The 20,723-nt window shown below is 28.1% G+C and overlaps 1 protein-coding gene across 6 annotated transcripts in view; it reads right to left on the bottom strand.

Annotated features, from left to right (window-relative positions):
• Positions 1 to 4,277: 4,277 nt before the first annotated feature.
• Positions 4,278 to 20,723, bottom strand: part of LOC135923830 (histone acetyltransferase KAT2B-like) — a 32,667-nt gene continuing 16,221 nt past the window's right edge. For 4 of the 6 annotated variants that reach the window (XM_065458790.1, XM_065458792.1, XM_065458793.1 and 1 more), the window contains 9 exons: positions 17,860 to 18,013; positions 6,247 to 6,367; positions 5,961 to 6,101; positions 5,691 to 5,817; positions 5,536 to 5,646; positions 5,361 to 5,491; positions 5,090 to 5,304; positions 4,764 to 4,970; positions 4,278 to 4,606 (listed from right to left, as the gene is read on the bottom strand). In XM_065458790.1, coding sequence (XP_065314862.1) covers positions 4,410 to 4,606; positions 4,764 to 4,970; positions 5,090 to 5,304; positions 5,361 to 5,491; positions 5,536 to 5,646; positions 5,691 to 5,817; positions 5,961 to 6,101; positions 6,247 to 6,367; positions 17,860 to 18,013 — 1,404 coding nt within the window. In that variant the 3' untranslated portion in view covers positions 4,278 to 4,409. Of the gene's footprint in view, positions 4,607 to 4,763; positions 4,971 to 5,089; positions 5,305 to 5,360; positions 5,492 to 5,535; positions 5,647 to 5,690; positions 5,818 to 5,960; positions 6,102 to 6,246; positions 6,368 to 17,859; positions 18,014 to 20,723 lie in introns of those variants that run through there. The other 2 variants (XM_065458791.1, XM_065458795.1) reach the window with 2 other exon arrangements.

Raw genomic sequence — 20,723 nt, 5'->3', positions numbered from 1 at the left:
ATAGTTACTTATAACGGCACTAATTTTACGAGTAACGATTTTGAAAAATTTTGCAACAATTTTGGTATTAAACATGTGCTCACATCTGCGTATCACCAGCAATCCAATGGCCTATAGAACGTATGGTGAGAACATTCAAAACACATATGAAAAGGAATATTAAAATTGACCTAGATATCGCACTTGGCAAATTTTTATTTAATTACAGAAATACGCGTAATGATACTACAGGTGTTACACCTTCTCAGAGAATGTTTAATCAAGATATTAGAATTAAATGGGACTTATTAAAACCGTTGGAGGAGAAGGAGAATAAAATAAACGTTACTTTACCACGAAATAGAACCTTTAACGTAGGAGATTTTGTTTAGTACAAAGTACAAGGTGATGATAAATGGTGCAAAGGTATAATCACACATAAAGAAAGTGATATGATGTTCCAAATTAAGACAGAGAAAGGTATTTTGAGGAGACATTTAGATCAAATAAGAATTAGAAACTGTTTTAACACAATTATTAACTATGACTCTAAGGATTCTTTTAAGGAGGGAAGTGTTGACAAAAATATAAAAATTACTGATAATAACGATATAACACCTATTTCTAGACCTGTGCGAATTAAACAAAAACCTGTTTATTTAAAAGACTATATAACTTAAAATATAAAATAAATATTAAAATGCATAAAGTAAATTAAATATTAAAACGCTTATAATAAAACGCAAAAAAAAAATTAAAACGCTGAAAATATTATATAACAATCTTATTGATTTATCATTCTTTGATTATTCTTATATCCAATATGATGAACTATTATTTCTTATTATTCGCAACTTACTTATTAATTGTGTTGTTTATTCAAATTTGTGAAATAGTACCAACTTTACAAGCAAAGACTTTGAGATATTTTGTAGTAACTATGGAATAAAACATGTACTAACATCCGCCTACCATCAGCAATCTAATGGACAAGCTGGACGTATGGTGAGAACATTCAATCACATGAAAAGAAACATAAAAATTGACTTAGAAACTGCTCTGGGCAGATTCTTGTTTAACTACAGAAACACTCCGAATGATATTACAGGTGTCACACCATCCAAAAGAGTGTTTAACCGCGATATTTGAATAAAGTGGGACTTATTGAAACCATTGGAGGATAAAATTGACAAAGTCAATATATCGCTACGGAGAAATCGACCTTTAATGTAGGAGACTTCGTTTGGCACAAGAAACAGAGTGACGACACTTGGTGCAAGGGCAACATCACGCACTAAGAGAGTGACACCATGTTCCAAGTTAATACGGATAAAGGTGTAGTAAGGAAACATATAGACCAGTTACGAAAAAGGGAATGTTATAATAGATTTAAATATTATGAAAGTTACCCTAAGAATTCTTGTAAGGAGGGAAGTGTAGATATAAGTGAAAATAATAAGATACCTTTCAAACCATTAAGAATTAAACAAAAACCTTCTTATTTAAAAGATTTTATAACTTAAATTATTAAAATAAAACGCAAAATTTAAAAAAAAAACGCGAAATATAATAATCTTTTTTGATTTATCATTCTTACGGAATTCTACATATTTATCATTCCATATTCCAAAATTTTTATATATCATTCTTACGGAATTCTACTTCCATATTCCAAATTTAAAATTATATTCCGTATTCTATATATTCAAATTTGATCAATTATTTCTTATGATAACGTACAACAATTTTAACAAACCTAAGAAAACGTATGGACTCACGCGACTCAGACAGACTTATGCGCCCACCGAGCAGCAACTTGATGCTTTGTCGAGGAGGGGAATGTTAATTGTGTTGTTTATTCAAATTTGTGAAATAATTTATTGAGTATTAATTTAAATGTTTTGTTACATATACCAGTTGATTTAAATGTTTTAGTATATATACCAGTTGATTGATATGTTTTAGTATATATACCAGTTGATTATTATACATGTTATTTGATTTTTTAAAAGTAGAAATAAAATTTATTTAAAACATATATAACTTGTTAAATTACTTGTTTCTTTTATTACTGATGATAATAACAATTTGGAAAAATGATAATAATAACAACTGAGTACAACCAAGCAAGCTATATGACAAAGTCACGATTTATAAGGACAACTTACGATAAGGATATTAAGCTTACGATTTTAACAAACGATATAGTACAGCCTCATGCTTGCGTCAAATGCAAATCACCCGTTGATTCAAAGGGTAGACATGGCTTAAATTGCATTTTTAGTCAAGGGCGACATCAACGCCACTCAGTTGTAAACCATATAATAAATAGAAGCTTAACAGCTGCACACATTCCTAACAATCTCAAACCATCAAATTTATCTCAAGTAGATGGTTTAAGACCTGATGGTATGACAACCATACCTTGGGCCCTCGGCAAATCACTCATATGGGACTACACGTGTTTCATCATTCCCTTCAAACATAAATTTCAATTTAATAACACAGGCTGAAATTAAAAAGATAAACAAATACAAAAATTTTAAAAACTTTTTATTCACTCCAGTTGTGACTTCTACTAACGGGCATTTTTCGCCTTCAACATTTTTGTTTTTAAAAAATCTTGCTAATAAAATACGACTTTTCACAAATGAACCAAGAGAATTCCTTTTTATTCGACAAAAAATTCAAATAGAAATTTTTAGACACAATTATGGTTCCTTTTTGGGGACTCAATTATAGAATTTTATTTTTAATTATATAATTATAATTTATAAATTTAATTTATAATAATAAATAAAGAAAAGTAAAAAAAAAACAAAAACGTACAAACACAGTAAACGATTGGGACAAGCCAACAATATTTTTACTTGTGAAACAACTTGATGACCAAAACGATAAACTACTTGGACAACGAACTCTCCATGACTTCTGATGAGATTATGGGAAGGCTTTTTAGAAGAAGGAGAATGTTGTGAATTCAAATTTAACTTTTTATTTTTGTAATTCAACTTATATTACTTTTTATTTTTCGTAACCTTACTTTTTGTTTTTTGTTTAATCATATATATTCTAATTTTATATAGTATATATATAGTTGTAAAAAAGAGAAAAAGTAGTTAGTTAATAATAATAAAATAAAATGAGGAATTTTGGTGGTTTTAAATTATTTACAAAATATGGAAAAAATAAAATATATTTTTCCCATATACCTTGAGGTAACGAATGGCGTTTCTTTTCGCCGTTACTTTACAGCACTGTTTAAATAAAAAAATAGCAACTTAATAAAATAAATCGATTTTTTAATTTTTATTTCCACTCACCTGCTAAAACATTATTCTAGCAATATTTGCTTCATCAATATTAAATATAATAAGATTTTTTTTTCATTGTATATTGTTTCCCTGGTAGATGGTTGGAATTAGAAAAGCTAAGTTATGTTACAATTGCCAAGTGAGAGTGTGATTAGTCCCTGATCCATTCTTTAAAGATCTTGATTATGATCCCTCATAAAGCAATCTCTTAGATTTTTCCATGCCGATTAAGCCATTTCTACTGCAAATGAAATATATTTCAAAATATACTCTTTAATTACCTATTTCAATATTGTTTTAACCTGATATTGATTTCCATATATAACATTATATTTATTTATATTCTAAAATATAAATATATATATCATTATATTTTACTAGCATTTCAAAAACTCATTTGCAAATTTTCTAATTGGGCCATATTGTAGTTATGTCGCTTTAAAAATAGCAAAATGTTTTGTAATTTGATTTCTATGTTTAATGTAACAAATGTGGCGGGAATGTGGTGTCACGTCGCAAAAGCTCATTATGAATAGTCATTGGTAAACACATATTTGTATTTTATCGTGTCGCTGTCGCTCTCTACTGTGAATGCACCCTAACTTGGGATCATACTTGTGTAGATCGTTTTGCCAGATCTTTTCCTGTGAACTACATCATGAGAGCAGAAAACACAAGGACAATATATAATCAAAATTTTAACTTATTGTAAATTTTAATATTGAATTTGAAAATGAAGTTTAATGATTTAAAAAAAAAATATTTCAAATATGTTTGGTTTTCATGTTAAAATTTGTTAGGGAAATGGGAAAAAAGGTCGGGCTATAGTCCAGCACAATAGGAATTAATCTTTACCAAAATAAAATGAAACCTGAGATATGCTAAATTCAGCATATTTGATCTCAATTCAATAAAATAGAGGATATTAAGCTTCATATATACTCTTTAATTAAATATGAAGTTTCATAAAAACGAGTGTAGCGTTTTAGAATATTATGTGATTTAGGTCTTCCATATAATAAAACCATATAAATTGATTGATAGATCATATAAAAAGTATTTAATTTTATAATATATTATGATACTATATATAAATGACTAATACAAATAATTTTGCTAATCTATTATGAAAAATCCATTTTCAAGTAGTTTGGAGTTGTAAAACTTTTCAAGTGCATTCGCGAATTTATATATCTGGGAATCTGTTCGATTGTACAGGCGGCAATTATAAAAAATTCTACGGACATCTGCCGAAAAGAGTTTAATATGTACATAATACCTGTTTTTAAGTCTCTCTTGAATTGTATGGAAATCTTATGAATAATAATGAATAAATTGTATTATCAACTTGTGAATAAAACTTCAGTATAATTATTTAATTACCAATAAAATTAAGAAAAAAATTAATACTGCAAATATGAAAAAAATTTAGCATTAAAATGACAGCAAAATAGAAAAAATAATTTATACCCATAGGAAACCGAATGATTGAATAATAATCAGGCACTTGAATTCTGTCGACAGGTTTGAGGAAAGGCAGAGCAGTTGGTTGTTGTTTCAAATGATTTAATATAGTTTTTAAAACAGGATACAAATCATTGGGCTCTGGGTAATGCTGTGTCAAATCTTCTTCATACTCTATAGCGTTTTGATTCGCCATTTCTTTTGGAAGATATTCTTTTATTCCGTAATGCATCATTTTATACATTTTAATAATATATTTAAATTGAATCAAAGCACATTTATGAACCTCCAAACTTTTACTTTTATTTCTATAATTATTTATTATACCTAACCTAAATTTTTAAATCCTGGCAGCATATTGTAAGGAATTATTTTCTTTCCATCTCTAAAAATAGATCCTAATCCTGGGTAAATAGTAACGCATGTATTGGCTTCAAAATTTTCATCAACAGAATTATTATTAATATTATTCATATTGAAATTTGGATAACAATCTTTACTTCTCCTTCGATTACAAATAATTGAATTAATGATACCTTTTTGAAGTCTAAAAATATAATTTGAAATAAAAAAAAATAAGTTTTTTCATATATATATATATACCTAATTACAGATGAAAATTGGGTATATAAAATTTTAGGATTTAATTTACAGTGCATAAGTGTGGCCCCATCATATTCTTTGATGTATCCAGAGTACATGTATTCTGGAAAATCGATTTTAGATGAAAAGCCCTAATAATAAATAAATTATAAAAATACAATATAAATGGAACAACTTGTTTCTTGAAATATCCTATGGCAAATTCATCGGCATATGTCATGATATGCATAACTCCTCTTCTAAGGTGATAATCTTTTAAATGATTCATTAAATGAGTACCATATCCCTACAACCAGAGCATATAGACTAAAAATTTGACGAACTATATACTTTGACTTGCTCGTTGCCTAGAACGGCACAAAAAACAACTTCTGAAAATCCATTGGGTGGAAAAATTCGGAAGCATATGCCCCCTATAACTCTGTTATCCTTAATAAGAGCCAAATTTGTCTGTTTACTAATTAAATTGAAATTCAAAAATAAAAACATATTTAATTATAAATAAAAAGAATAATATATGTTTAAGGTTTTATATGATAGATAGAAGGTGAATATCATAGCACATTTTAATTAGCAATAAAATCTGTATAATTAAATTACGGATCGAAAACGACTCTGGTAATATATTCTTTAGGCATTCTTGGAAGCTGATGAGCGAAAACAGTTTGCAAGGAGATTAACCACATCGCATTTATTACAATCGTATCCTTACTATTGTCAGATATTTCTAAATAATCTTCTCTATATATATTATTATAAATTTAAAAATATTCTCCTTATAAATGAGATTATCCTTATTAAAAAATAGTATAAAATTAAAAGAGCATAAATGAAATGAAATCTTTCTATTTATTTTCAATAAAACAAATTATTAATAATGTTACACCGTAATATATGCTTTTCAATATGATCAATAAACTTTCCATATGCATTGGTTATAACGTGCAGTTTAATTTGCTCTGAAATTTCTTCTCTGCGAGGTATTTCGTCTCTTGGCATCGAAGAACCTTTAATATTTTTTCAGTCAAGAACATGAATCGTAATTTAAATTCCCAATCATGTTTAAAAATAAGCAAGGGGTTCCAAAAAAATTTAAGATTAATTAAATTTTTATAATTTAAAATTTATATTTTAAGTAAAATTATATCTTCTAAAATATTTCACTATCAATAATGATCTTAGGGGATTGGCAAGAGCCAGTTATTAAAATTTTTGGATTTAACATATCGGATTACAAAAAAAATTAAAAATTATCAATTCCGTTTCAATTTTAGGAGATAAAAATTATAAAATATTTTTAACTAGATTGGTAAGCCTTATTAATTTAAAAAAATTATATGTCCATGGCATGTAGGGGAAGATATGACTGCATTTGTATACAATATACAACTGAATTTCATCGAAATTTAAAAAAAAAAAAATTTGTCATACCCAAAATTATTTTCAAAAATTAGGTTCATCTAAAACCAAATAAAATTCGGACCCCAAGGGGGGATCGAGCCTAGCCTTGCAGATCACTAATAACAACTATAGAAACGATGTTATGATGATTTCATGGCTGTGCAGCAATAACGGGATCTTCAAGGATCAACATTTAATGATGAGCATTTGGGACATCCAAGGAATATAATGACCGTGATAAAGATTAGGAATTTGAGTTGTAAGGGAGGGAGGAATGGGTAAACGGTGCCGCCATGGGCCATTTAAAGTCGCTGAGAATGTCTTGAAAAATAAATAGATGACCACTCTGAAAATCCCATTAAGATAGAAATCCATCTATAATGATGAATATGAGATCATTTCAAAAATACGATGAAGAATGAATTGACCTCAAAGATTTAAACAGTATTATGTTATGGATATGGCTGTACCAATATTTAATTGACGTATCTGCACCGATATTGGACTTAAAGAAAAATAATGGATAGTCCTTTTTTTTAAATTTAACTGATATCAATTTTATACATATTTTTTGTTTTTGATCTAATTTCCCTTTCCCGCAATAAATCTTCATAACTCCCATAAAAAAGTGTGAAGGAAGCGCTACTTATAAAATAAAAAAGTTCAATGTTTTTTTTATACTTTTTTTAATGATAGGAAGTAAAGTAAAAATAAGAAATTACACAAAATTTGGTGTTGTCTATTGTTTATTTATTGTTTTTATTAAGAAGGAACTTATAGTAATAAAAATCACGTGAATTTAAATTTCATTAATTAACAAGGATATCAATATTAATCTCCAAATTTTAATTATTCATTATTTTATTAATTATGTTTTTACTTTTTATTCAAATAAAGATACTGTTATATGGAAAATTTAATATGAATATATTTATATATGATTAGAGATCTGCAAAAGCAGGTCCGGCCCGTACTCGGCCCGATGTCCGTTCGGGTCTATTATTTTTTTTTAAAATTCGGGTCGAGTTGGAATTTGGGAATTTTTTTTAATATATCTAAATTTATCAATTTTATGTTGAATTTTTAATGTAAAATAAAAATATGATTTTATTTATAGAAACTAGAGGCCATATAACATATATCTTTTATTTTGAGTAATTATAAAAAATAATTTATATATTTAAATAAATTCGAACCGGACCAGGCTAGTAAATTTTTATTTCGGGTTCGGGTTGGGCCGGAAAAACTTTTTAAAAATACTTCGTAATCGGGTCGGGCCGGCAAAATTTATTAAAATAAATTTCAGGCCGGGCTGAGCTTGAAATATTAGGCCCGGTGCAGATCACTAATATATATATAATGTGCTAGCTAGAATGTAGCATATAAATTTATACATATTTGTATAAAGGCTAAAATAGGTGAGCAGAGATATTCATAAGGTCGGTTACGGGCCTAATTATATTTTAGTGCAGGCCTGGGTTGGACTTGAGTTTTTGAAATTTATTTTTAATGGGCAGTCCTAAAAAAAATTCAATTAAATTTAGCTTGTTTAAAACAATTGCAAACTTAAAAAAAATATTTCAATTGTTTTCTACTAATAATAGTAAATTTAATATTGAAAACAAAATGATTGACTAAATAGATTGAAATATTGTTTATTTTTATTAAATACAATTTTTGGATATGGGCTTGGGAAAGTTTTTTCAAGCTTATAATGGGCTTGAGAATATTTTTTAATACTAAACCGGGCCTAGACCTAAAAATATTTTTGTTAATGGCCTTGACACGGATAGGCATAAGGAATTAAGGCCCATTTTCTCTTGTGTATACAAGATATACTATATATCTTATAAATACAAACCTTTTTAAAATTTTAAAGCTTTGAGACTTTTTTGATTTTTAAGAAACGGGATAAGTGAATATTTTGATTAAAACGCTATTTATAAAAATTTATACACAGATTTTTCTTATTATTCCATTATCTTTTAACCCTTTAACGTCTCATGATTTGTTTTAACATCATATAATATAATTATATATTTTAAATTTATAAAAACCTATAGATTTAATTTGACATAATATAATATAAAGATAATAAAAATATTTTTAGTATTCTATTAAAATTATTAACGCATAATGTTTTATAATTAATTAATCCAATCATATTTTCATAATTTTATCTTTACCATTACTAAGAATGACTCTTATTATGGTTTCGAATCTCACTAGATGCACCTCTCTAAAAATATTGGACTTGATTGTAAAGAGTAAATAATTTTAGGAATAGTTAAAAAAATTCTTAATTAAAAAAAGAGTTTACCTAGCAGAGACAGGTAAATTTTCAAAAATATCGTCAATATAGCTAAAAAAAAGAAGAATTTATTGACTCCTTATCAATGGGAGAGCCCAAATGCGATAATTTTTTCGTTGAGGTATGCTTATAATCAAAAACGTTAAATGGAATTGTATTGATTTCGCAATATTCGGGTTAATCTCAAGTCCAAGATTGTCAGTGGAATCCTTAATATTATTAACAGCCTTTTCCACCTTTGTAGAATCGCCGAAGGTGACTCTATCAAAGGGCAGCAAGCAATCATTTTTGATTTTAGTGATAAACTAATGAATTTCTAAACAAAATAATATGGAGAGGGGGGTCACGATGCTGAATACCTATAGAAGAGAATAAGACATAATGGCCAAATACCAAATGGGATAGTTTCTTATAGGATGAAAGGATCTAGTTGATAAAAACAGAGAAATGTTTTACGGATTGTGAAATGAATGCTTTTCTGTGATTGCTATTTTACGCCTTGCTAAAGTCTTTTTTAACAAGATTTTGAGCGATTGTAACATTCTGAAAATAAATGAGTGATATGTTTGGCCGCTTAAAATATATAAAATAATGTCAAAACAATCATTGTAAATATTGGTATCGGATCAGTGCAGTTTGAAATAGGCGTAGTCCTAATTATGAATCTAAAAATCAGAAATTAGAATGAAACCCAGGTTTTGAAAAAAAAATCTGAACAAGAACCGAATCTGAACCCCGTTTATAAAATTTTCAAAACCCCAAGCCGAACCTGGGAATTTTTCTGAACCAGGCTTCAACCGGGTTGAGTGTATTGTTTAAAATCATATATTAAGATAAATATTAATAATTTAGATTTTATAATATTTTCAAATTTCCAATTAAGTGAAGTGTTAGTAAATTTTAAACAACTTAATTCATTTACGCCATTTTTAACATTTTTAAATTTATTCTTAAAAATTCCTATTGGAGTGTTAATAAATTTTTAATACATTTACGCCATTTATTTTTTATATTTAACTTATTCTCAAAGATTATTAATTAGAGGAAAATGAAAGTGAACGAGTCAAAAAAATTATTATAATGGATATTGTTAATTTAAAGAATTCTCAAAATCTAACTTAAAAATTGTTAAACAAAGATGTAAGGCAGTTTTTATAAACTTATTAAAATTTATATATACTAATCATTTATTTTTTGTTCAGATTAATTTTTAACATATATTAATGAAGTGCATATTATATATAAAATTAAATTCATATATCTGTTTTTTTCTATGAAATCATTGCTATTTAAAAAATTTATACTCTTTGACTCTTTTATTTGAAATTTTAATAAATGTTCTGCAATTCATCATTTTATTATATAGATTTAAGATAAAATCATATTTGAGAAGCATTTTATTGATACATAGAAAATAAATCAGTATGCTTATTTTGCAAATTAAAAATGTCATTTGTCAAATTTAGAAAGACATCTGGAAAGAAATCACAACAATTAATATCTAAATTATTTGAAAAAACATATAAAACGTATTTGCAAAAAACCACAAAATTAATATAGAAACCGCCTTTCCAAAAAAATCTATAAATTTAACATCTGATGATTTGATGAGTTCTATGGTTACTGTAAATGGTTGGTCTCTATCAATTTTTGAGGATTCGGGATTTTAAAGGATTATAAATCTATTTTATCTCGGCTCAATTTAGTTATTAACAAAGAAATTTATCCCGAATTATCTCAATCCATCGCAGACAAAATATCAAGAGAGGTAGAATGAAAACTAATAAGTTTAAAAGTTGATTGCAGTTCACTTGGTGTAAATATTTAATTTATATCAAGTCCATTATAATTTTGAGAACTCTTGGAATTGTAGAGCTGAAAGAAAGAAGTACAGGATAATATATAAAAGAGAATATACTAAAAACTTTACAAAAATTTAAAATTAATATTGAACTAATATACACAATTATTTCTGACAAAGGTACAAATTTTATCAAAGCTCTAAAGCTCTTGCACTGAAATTGATTATGATATAATGAGTGAATCAGCATATGATGAAAATATGGATGTTGTATATAAATATGATATTGATAAACAGAACACTATTTTATCCTATCCGATTTATAGTGTACGTTGTGCAGCTCATACAGTTCAGCATTCTATTCAGAAAAGTAGCTAGGACACTCTTTTTGGTTTTTTTTAATATAGATTTTGACATAACGCTTAAAGTTGCACTTATGCAATAAAATTACATTGTGGATACTCATTCAAAAGCTAGGAGATTAAATTTAAAATTAAGACATCCCACTTATCAAAAGTTATTAAAAAATATGAAACACCCTAAGTCTATGTTAGATCGCCACCAATGGCATTCCCATGATATGTTAGAAAGGCTGATTTACTCAAACCCAGAAAGGCTGATTTTACTCAAACCCAATAATTTCCTTTCAAAGCAATCTGATTATCTGAAGTTTGGAGATAATAACGATTGTTGACATTTTGAAACCACTAAAAATCGCAACAAACGATTCCAATCTGAACAGTTAATATTTACAGATTTTTATGCAGATTGGTTAAAATGCTGCATTGAACTAGAAAAAAATATAAACCATTTTTCTCAATTATCTTAAGAACAAAAAAGAAAGGATAATAAAGAATGAACTTCTCTTAGCTGCCCTACCTGGACCCAAGATACAAGGTTACTTAAAAGCTTAGTAAATTAATTATTTTGGATTATATTAAAACTAGCTGATAGCCCCTCAAGAATGATGAGGAATCATAATTTTATCCTTTATTGAATTTTTTTTATTTCTCTCTTTAGCTTTCACCTTTTCTGGTGGTAAGCTCCTTCAACATCTCTCTCCACTTTATGTTATTAATACAATCTCTTTTATCTAATTTATACTTTTTTTTATTTCTCTCTTTAGCTTTCACCTTTTCTGGTGGTAAGCTCCTTCAACATCTCTCTCCACTTTATGTTATTAATACAATCTCTTTTATCTAATTTATACTTCATATTGGCTCTAACTTTATGGCCCCAGGCCTTCCTCTTTTACGTTTGCCCATCACTTCCAAACTCTTAACTTTATTTCCTATGTAGTTCATAGGCCTTCTCATAGTGTGCCCATACCACCTAAGCCTGTTTACCATTAACTTAGTCTTAATGGGTACTACCTTTAAACTACTTAGTATTCTTGTACTGCGCACTTTATCCTTTCTTGTTACCCCAGCAATCATCCTCAGCATTCTCACTCCATGGTTTGTAGACTTCTCTCGTCTGATTCTTTGGTTGGCCATGTTTCCGAACTATATAGAATAGTTGGTTGTATTATGGAACTGTAAATTTTTCCCTTTAATTTGTGTGGGATTCTTTTATCAAATAGCACTCCAGATAAAGATCTCCACTTTAGCCACCCTTGATTAATCTTACTCTTTATCTCTTTTTCTATTGTGCCGTTTGTTTGTATAGTGGAGCCCAAATATTTGCAGCTTTCAATTGCCGATATCTGCCATTCATTTATATCAATACTCTCTGTTTCATCTCCTCCTATCACCATATACTCCGTCTTTTCTTTATTTACTTTTAATCGGTGCGTTTCTAGGATATTTATCCAACTCACTAGTCTTTCTTTTATTTCATCCTTAGATTCGGCAAGTATCACAATATCATCTGCAAATATCATATTCCACGGGACTGTTTGTGAGGTATAGACTGTGCGAATACATCTATTACTGTAATGAAGAGAAGGGCTGAGAGCCGACCCTTGATGAACTCCTTCGGCTATTGTGAAGCCTGCTGAAATACCTGTTGTGCTACGGACCATTGTTGTATGGCCCATATACATATCCTGTATTATTCTTATATATTTTTCGGGAACCTTTTTATTGCGTAGCGCCCACCAGATAAGTTTTCTTGGGATTCTATCGAAGGCCTTTTCTAGATCGAGAAAGACCATGTGTAGCTTTTTGTTCTTTTCCCTGTATTTTTCACTCATTTGCCTAATTGCGTGGATAGCATCGGTTGTTGATCTTCCAGGCATAAAGCCAAACTAAGTCTCTCCTATTTCGATTATATCTCTTAATCTTTTTTCTATTATTTTTTCGTATAGTTTTAGACAGTGTGACTTTAGTTTTATGCCCCTGTAATTTTGACAATTATGTGGATCCCCTTTATTTTTGAAGATAGGAACTAGATAGCTCTGCCTCCATTTTTGGGGAACCTCTTCATTTAAGTATCTTATTGTATAGATTTATGAGGAAATGTATTCCATCATCTCCTAGTGCTTTAAGGCTTTCTATTGGAATATCGTCTGGACCCCTAGCTTTGTTTTTCATATGCTTGAGGCATGTGATTATTTCTTGTTGTGTTATAGGTTGTACAAGGTTTTGACAAGGGGAGTGTTCGTCTAGATGCAGTATGTGCGGATTAAAGTTGAGAAGCTCCTGAAAATATTCTCTCCATCTACTCATTATTTCTTTTTCCTTTATTATCAATTTCCCATCTTTATTTTTGATTACTTTCGGAGCTCCGTTTATATCCCTAGAGTTCTTTTCTCGCTGTTTGGCTAATCTGTATATTTTATTTTGCCCTTCTTTGGTATGTAGATCTTCGTATGCCAGAGATTTGGCTCTAGCCACCGCCCTTGTAGCTAATCTCTTGGATTTTTTGTATCTTGTCTTGTCATCTGCGTTTTTGGATTTGTACCATATTTTATAAAGGGTTTTTTTCTCCTGTATAGTGGTTTGTACCTCTTCATTCCACCACCATAGTTTTTTGTATGATTTGTTGCCTCCTCTTGTCAAGCCTAGTGTGATTTGGCAGTGTCTATTAATTTGGATGAAAGGTCTGTCCACATTTTTTCACTGACTTGTGAGGAATCTATTGTTTCAATGTTTGCATTGATTGCAAAGGAATCTGTCATTGTTTTTAATTTGCCCCATTTGATGCATGGTTCCAGTTTTATCTTGTTTTGAGTGGATATATTTGAGATGTGTAAATCCATGACTAGTAGCTTGTGTTGTACGGCGATATCTTCTCCTGGGATGACTTTGCAGTCTATTACATCTTTTAATCTTCTGCGAGATATTAGTATGTAATCTATCTGAGTTTTCCTTGTACCACTTTCGTATGTTATTAAATGACTATCCTTTTTCCTATAGTAGGTGTTGGTTAAGGCAAGGTCGAAGGCTTGCGCAAATTTCAGTATATGCTCTCCTTCATCATTTCTTTCTCCATATCCAAAACCACCATGATGCCTTTTGTAGCTATCTCTTGCTTTCCCCACATGCGCATTTAAGTCACCACCAATTATGACTAGGTCATCCTTAGGGATTTCCATTACAGCTTCATCGAGGATAGCTCTAAAATCATCTTTCTCTTCTTCCTTGCAACCCGTTTGAGGAGTTATAATGAAAGGATGTGTAGTATTGATTGACCAATGCAGAGTTTTATCTTCATTAGTCTATCAGAGATCCTGTTGACTTCTACAACTGAGGAGGTTAGATCTTGACTGAGGATGATGCCGACACCGTTCCTATTGCTTACAAGTCCATTATAGTACAATTTATACCCATCTCCAATCATCAAAGTCCTTTCCATTTCGTCTCTTGTATGCACCCTATATCAACTTTTCTCTTGTTCAACATTGATGCCAATTCTCTCATCTTACCTTTAAGCGTCCCAATATTCAAACTTGCTAATCTTGTTTTCTTTGCTTTGACCTTTACTTTACTTTTCACAGGATGGAGGTCTACACCCTGCGCGTCGCTTGGAGGGAACGCCCTATCTTTCATATTCATATTTCCATTTGTTTTCTTCATTTTGTTTATTGGACAGGTATCCTTAGCACCCGGCTGTCCAGGCCTGTCGGTGACCGGGGTGTCATTTCTAAGCTCCGAAATTTATCATACCATATGTCTTTACACATCAGTCATCGAAGAAAAACTTGAAAGTTTTTATGGTTCTTACCAGGATTGAACCTGCGTCCTTGTTCATACTCGTGTTTCCAAGCGTACATCTTACCCATTAGGCCAATAATAAAATTTACCTTTATTTGACGATGGATGAATCAGAATAGTCAAATGAGAGAAATAGATTATCCATATTCATTCTTCCAAGATTTCTATAAATTTTTAGAGAAAAGGCCAAATATATTATGGAAAATATGGAATAAAAAAATATGATTTGTGATTTATGATATTTATCAATTCTTTTAACAAATTTTTCACATTCAGACGCAATGGTTTTTGCCCCCTATCTTCGTATTAAATCTGCATTTATCTCAAAGAATCATTTAAATGCTTTTTAAACCTTCCTAAATACACTTTTAAAAAAATAACTGCCATCATAAATTCGAATCAATTATGGGGGCAAACCTGATTATCCCACAAACACTGTGGTGGTATCCACCCCATTGCAATCTATTTAAAAGATTATTAGCAAAAATAATTACGATCAAAAACCCAGTGTCTTAACTTATCAAGCAAACGTATTAATTAGGATTTGGTGCTAAGGGAGAAGGCAAAATAGTTTCACATACCATTTATACAAAATCCTCCTTGGCTATTATCAAAGTAGATTTTAAAAATGCTTTCAATAGCATATTTCGTGAACATTTCTTAAATTGTCTAACCAAACCAATCAAATAATAAACGTATTGATTTTGAAACGTTTTATTTAGCACAAAAACATAGCAAAATAAGTACAATGTAACATAACTCTATTTATATAAAATATAGTACAAAAGATTGATATATATAAGAGAAATTTTTTTTATGTATTTAAGAAGAATCCCATGCGAATCCAACTTTTTAGGCACGGGCAAGCTTGGTTATAATGCTCATCTACTGAACAACATTGGTCTGTTATAACATACTATCCTTCTGAAAAAGCCCTTTCAGAGAGGAAACTGGAATTGCAAAATAATCTCTAGCAATTTTCGATAATATTGGATATCTATTTTAATTTAATTTCCACCAGTCTAATGGATTTGTATCATTAGAAATTGTTGCTTCATCCCCATATTTGCTTATTTCTAAGTTATTAATGTTATGACTAGGTTTAACCTGATATATTTTGTCATAAAAGGACAATTTTTTGTTATTTTGTGTTTCATTTGTATGTTCGGCTGAATTGTAATTATTTATTTTATAAATATTATATTCATTGATTACGCATCCAATAAGAGTTTCTATACTATTATGCTTTAATAAGTGACTTGATAGTTTAAACCTTGGGTCAATCATTGTTGAAATAATAAATAGGTGTTAATTAAAATTATAGTATTTATTAAGTTTTGTTAAGGCAGATAAAGAAGCTGTCTTTAAAATAGCATTAGGATTATTATTATTTTCCACATGCTCAAAAATACTGGAATATAAAGGAATGATTGTTGAAATTGATGGAGTATTAGCACATGAGGCCATCTCTGTATCAATATTAAATGGTTACAGAAATTCTCGGTATATTTCTATATTATTCCAAGCTAAGGCACTAATATAATTTTCTTCTATTTTGTAATGATGGTATATGTTGTCAAATAGGATTTAAGCAATATTGCCCTTTCAAGCATTTGGTATGTTGAATTCCAACGTGTTGGTATATCCAAAATTAGGTAAAGAAATTTTAAGTTTAGATTTTTTTCAAGAAATATTTTTCGAGTTTATTAAATTTAGATATAGAAAGTTTAAAAATTTTCTTATTTTTTTAAGTTGTATTTAAGGGTTCCAATGCAGCCATGACAGCTAAATGTATGATATGGCAAAATCATTTGCACCAAAATTATCTTTTTGTTTTAAAATTTTTAGAAATGCTAAATTATTACTTGTATTGTCTAATGTAATACAAAAAAAAAAAATTTCAAATTTTACTTTTAATATAGAATTAAAAATATTATAAATATTAATAGAATTATGTGCTGATTTAAAAGGAATAAAATCTAATAAATAATTATTTAATTTAAAATCATTATCAATATAATGAATTGTTATGCCCATATATATTAAATTTTTAAAAGTGACATCCTCAACCTTTGAAAAAGCTAATTTATTTTGAATAGAAAGTCTAAAATTAAATGAATTAAATTAGTTTTATTATTTATAATATTAAAAAATTTTATTGTGTAAATTTTTTTACTGCCAATATTTATTTGTTCATATAATGATGGGTGGATGGATTTAAGATGTGTCCATAATCCTAAAGTTCCAAAATTGGTAAGAGATATTTTTTTACATTTATTACAAATAGTCTTTTTTTATTATCACAACTAGTATAAAATTCCCAGATTTTTGCTGTATTTCGTCATTTATTAGATATTGATAATTCTCCTTGTTCATTATCGCTATTATTATTAGTATCAAGAGCATTATCTATTAATAACTCTATTTGTTCTTCATTCAATCATGTAGAAAATTTACTTCCATAATAAAAATACCATAATTATAAATAAAACCAATATTGATATCACAGTAGTATTTGGAAGAAATAAAATAAGTTTATGAGAAAGTAAAAAAATATCACGATATAATTATCCACGATAAAACAAAATAAATATATGTATTTATCTATTTTTAATATTGGTATTAGTATTGGTTATTATTGTATTTAAACAATATATCAAAACCAATATATTTAGGTAATTGGTATTGGTTGTAAAAACAATACCAATATTTAAATATATTGGTATTATAAACCAATAATATATTGGTATTGGTCCCACCCGAACATGCAATACATTTATAGATCGTCAGATTATTAAAATAAAAGGATATTTATATAAAACTAATTACCAATATGAAAAGATTCATTGCAATCAGTTGAGAGATTCATTGAAAACTCTTTATTTTCCATTTGAGACATAATATTGCGAATTCTATCTAAGGAGAGATCTGGAGATATTGCTTTGGAAATCTTAGCGTCGATATTAAGCTTTTCAAATGATATCTAAAGGGTAAAAATATTTAAAATGAAGTAAAATTGAATGCCCTATTCTTTTGAGCGTTTTTTTTGCGTTGCATTTATTATAATATTTTAAATGGTATGGCCTCCATATTGAGAAAATTCTGATTTTAAATTAATTAAAAAAATAAAAACAATATTTAAAATAAAAAAAACTCTAAATTGGTTCATAATTGTTATTTAAATTAACATGTGTAAAATATTTACAGGGTTTGCCGTTGCTTTAGAACAGAAACTCTTTATATTTTGTTATCATTCATATAAAAAAATGTCAATATCCCCTCATTCACAAAACGAACATTTATTTTTTTTTAAAAATTTTACATTAAATTTAAAAAGTCAATGGAATTAATATAAAATTATTTTAAAATTTTTTAAATAAATTTATTAGCTTAAAATAATCATCATTTCATAAAAAAAGAATATTTATAAACTTATCGAATAAAAAGAATATAGTGATTTTTTTATATAAAAGAATATTCAAACATTCTTATTTTTTATGTATGAGGATAATTTTGCCTTGTAAGATTTGAAAATAATATAGAATCAAATTTTTTTAATGAAGGTGATTAAAAATTATTAACTATTTTTTTTTCTAAAATAACCATCAGTGGCATTTTAAAAACACTATATAGTTAAATAACTTTCCTTAATTATTGTAAAAACTTGTTGAGAAAAACATATTCTTTTAAAAAACTTTTAAAAACTTGAAAGAAAATTTTGAGAAAAACATTATTATTTTTAAAAACTTCTGGTAATTTAACTTAAATTAGTTATTCACCTATCCCATCAAATTCCCTTAGATGTCTAACTGACATTACAAATCGATGCCAATATTCGAATATTCAAGAGCAACCAAATGTTGATTCTATTCTATTGAGGGAAAAAATGGTAATTGGAGCGATGAAAAAATGGAATGCTAAAATATTGCCGAGCAAACCAATTGATGATCAGCCCAATGCAAAGACAATTACCCTTATCTAAATTTACCCATTAATTCAGTTTATCGTTTAAAGCGGGAAACTTTCCCTGAATATTATGACGACCCTTTATCTGATTATATAATAAAAAAACAAGGTCGGAAGAAGAGAGACACTACAGAACTTCAATCGCATATAGCTGAATTGTTTAGTAATAATAATGGCTATACAATTAAATTATAGAACATTTAACGCCACACTAAGTTTGAGAGTATATATAAATGTATTAAATTAATGGGTTGGACCGGAAAAGGGTTGGAAAAGAACCCGATAGAGGAAACGCTCCAGATGTAAAGTATTGTGACAAGATGAAAAATATTTCTTTTGAAAATGTATTTTTCCTGGAAGAGGCAGGGTTTAGTATCCAAATTATTTCGTATAATGGATGGGCACCCTTGGAAAAAAGGCTATTTGTTAAGTTACCTCCCTCCAAAGGAAAAAATATATCAGTCCTAGGCACAATAGGAATAAGTAGATTGAAAAAAATCACAATTATAAATGGGGCTTTCACTGCCATAAAATTCAAAATATATCTAGATGAATTTTATACAATTTAACCATCTAATTCATTGCTTATAATGGATAATGATCCTATTCATCGAGCGAGGATAATTAGTGAAAATTATCCAAATATCATATTTTTACCAACCTATACGCCACAATTAAATCCAGTCGAAAATTTTTTTGAAGTTATTATAAATTAATACCGATTGAATTCTCCTAAACCAATTACTGAATAGAAGTTATTGCTGTTGTTACGAGTATTTTGAGCAGTTATTTTACATATACAATTTTTCAAATTTTTATTCTCACACCAAAAAACATATTGAAGATGGAATTCGATGCATTCCTTTAAATGATTGAATTTATAATTGATTTGTATTGTATATTTTATTTACATATAATAAATAAATAATAAATGGGGTTTTTTATTTTGGTGTCTCGAAATGATATAAAAAAATTTAATTCGAATTTTCCTTCATGTTTATTAAGAAATTATTCTGACTTCATATCCTAATTTCCAATCTTTAGATAAATTAAAAGTAAAATTAAAATATTGGAAATAATATTATAAATTTAAAAAAATTTATAATGTATTTTTTTAAAAAAAGTTATTGATAAAATTTAGGCTGCATTGAAAGTGGAAACGGATCCGTTTTTTACATTCGTTCCATCAAAAACCAATCTCATTAAAAATGATATATATGTTCAAAATGCTTCCGTTCCGATACCTTCCGTCTTAACGTCCGGCAAATTTTGAAGTCAAAACATTTTGACTTTTTAATCCGGCAAATTTTATAGTTATAACGTTACTTATAATTTTTTAAAAATGAAGATCAATATATATATATCATTTTTAATGAGATTGACTTTTGACGGAAGAGATGTAAAAAACGGATCCGTCTCCACTTTGACGGAAGGGATGTAAAAACGGATCCGTCTCCACTTCGAATGCAGCTTAGAAAATTTTTTTTATAGAATTTTTTAAAATTCTCATTTTCCCACTTAACTTGTGTCCAAAACATTAAAAAAACTATATTCGATTCATAACTTTGACGTTAGTCTTCACTAAAGTTTAAAAACTTTCATTATTAAAAGATTTTTAAAAAAAATTATATCAAAATGTTTTTTACAACAGTTATGGAAAGTTATTTAACTATATAAGAATGTTTTTTTACATTATATGCGTTACAACAAATTATATTATTACTGTA

This window comes from Gordionus sp. m RMFG-2023, chromosome 2 (assembly GCF_954871325.1).
Source record: "Gordionus sp. m RMFG-2023 chromosome 2, tfGorSpeb1-WG-v2, whole genome shotgun sequence".
In the NCBI taxonomy this organism is placed as follows: Eukaryota; Metazoa; Nematomorpha; class Gordioida; order Chordodea; family Parachordodidae; genus Gordionus; species Gordionus sp. m RMFG-2023.
Note: the sequence above shows the minus strand (reverse complement) of the source record. Positions and strands in the feature narration are given on the sequence as shown.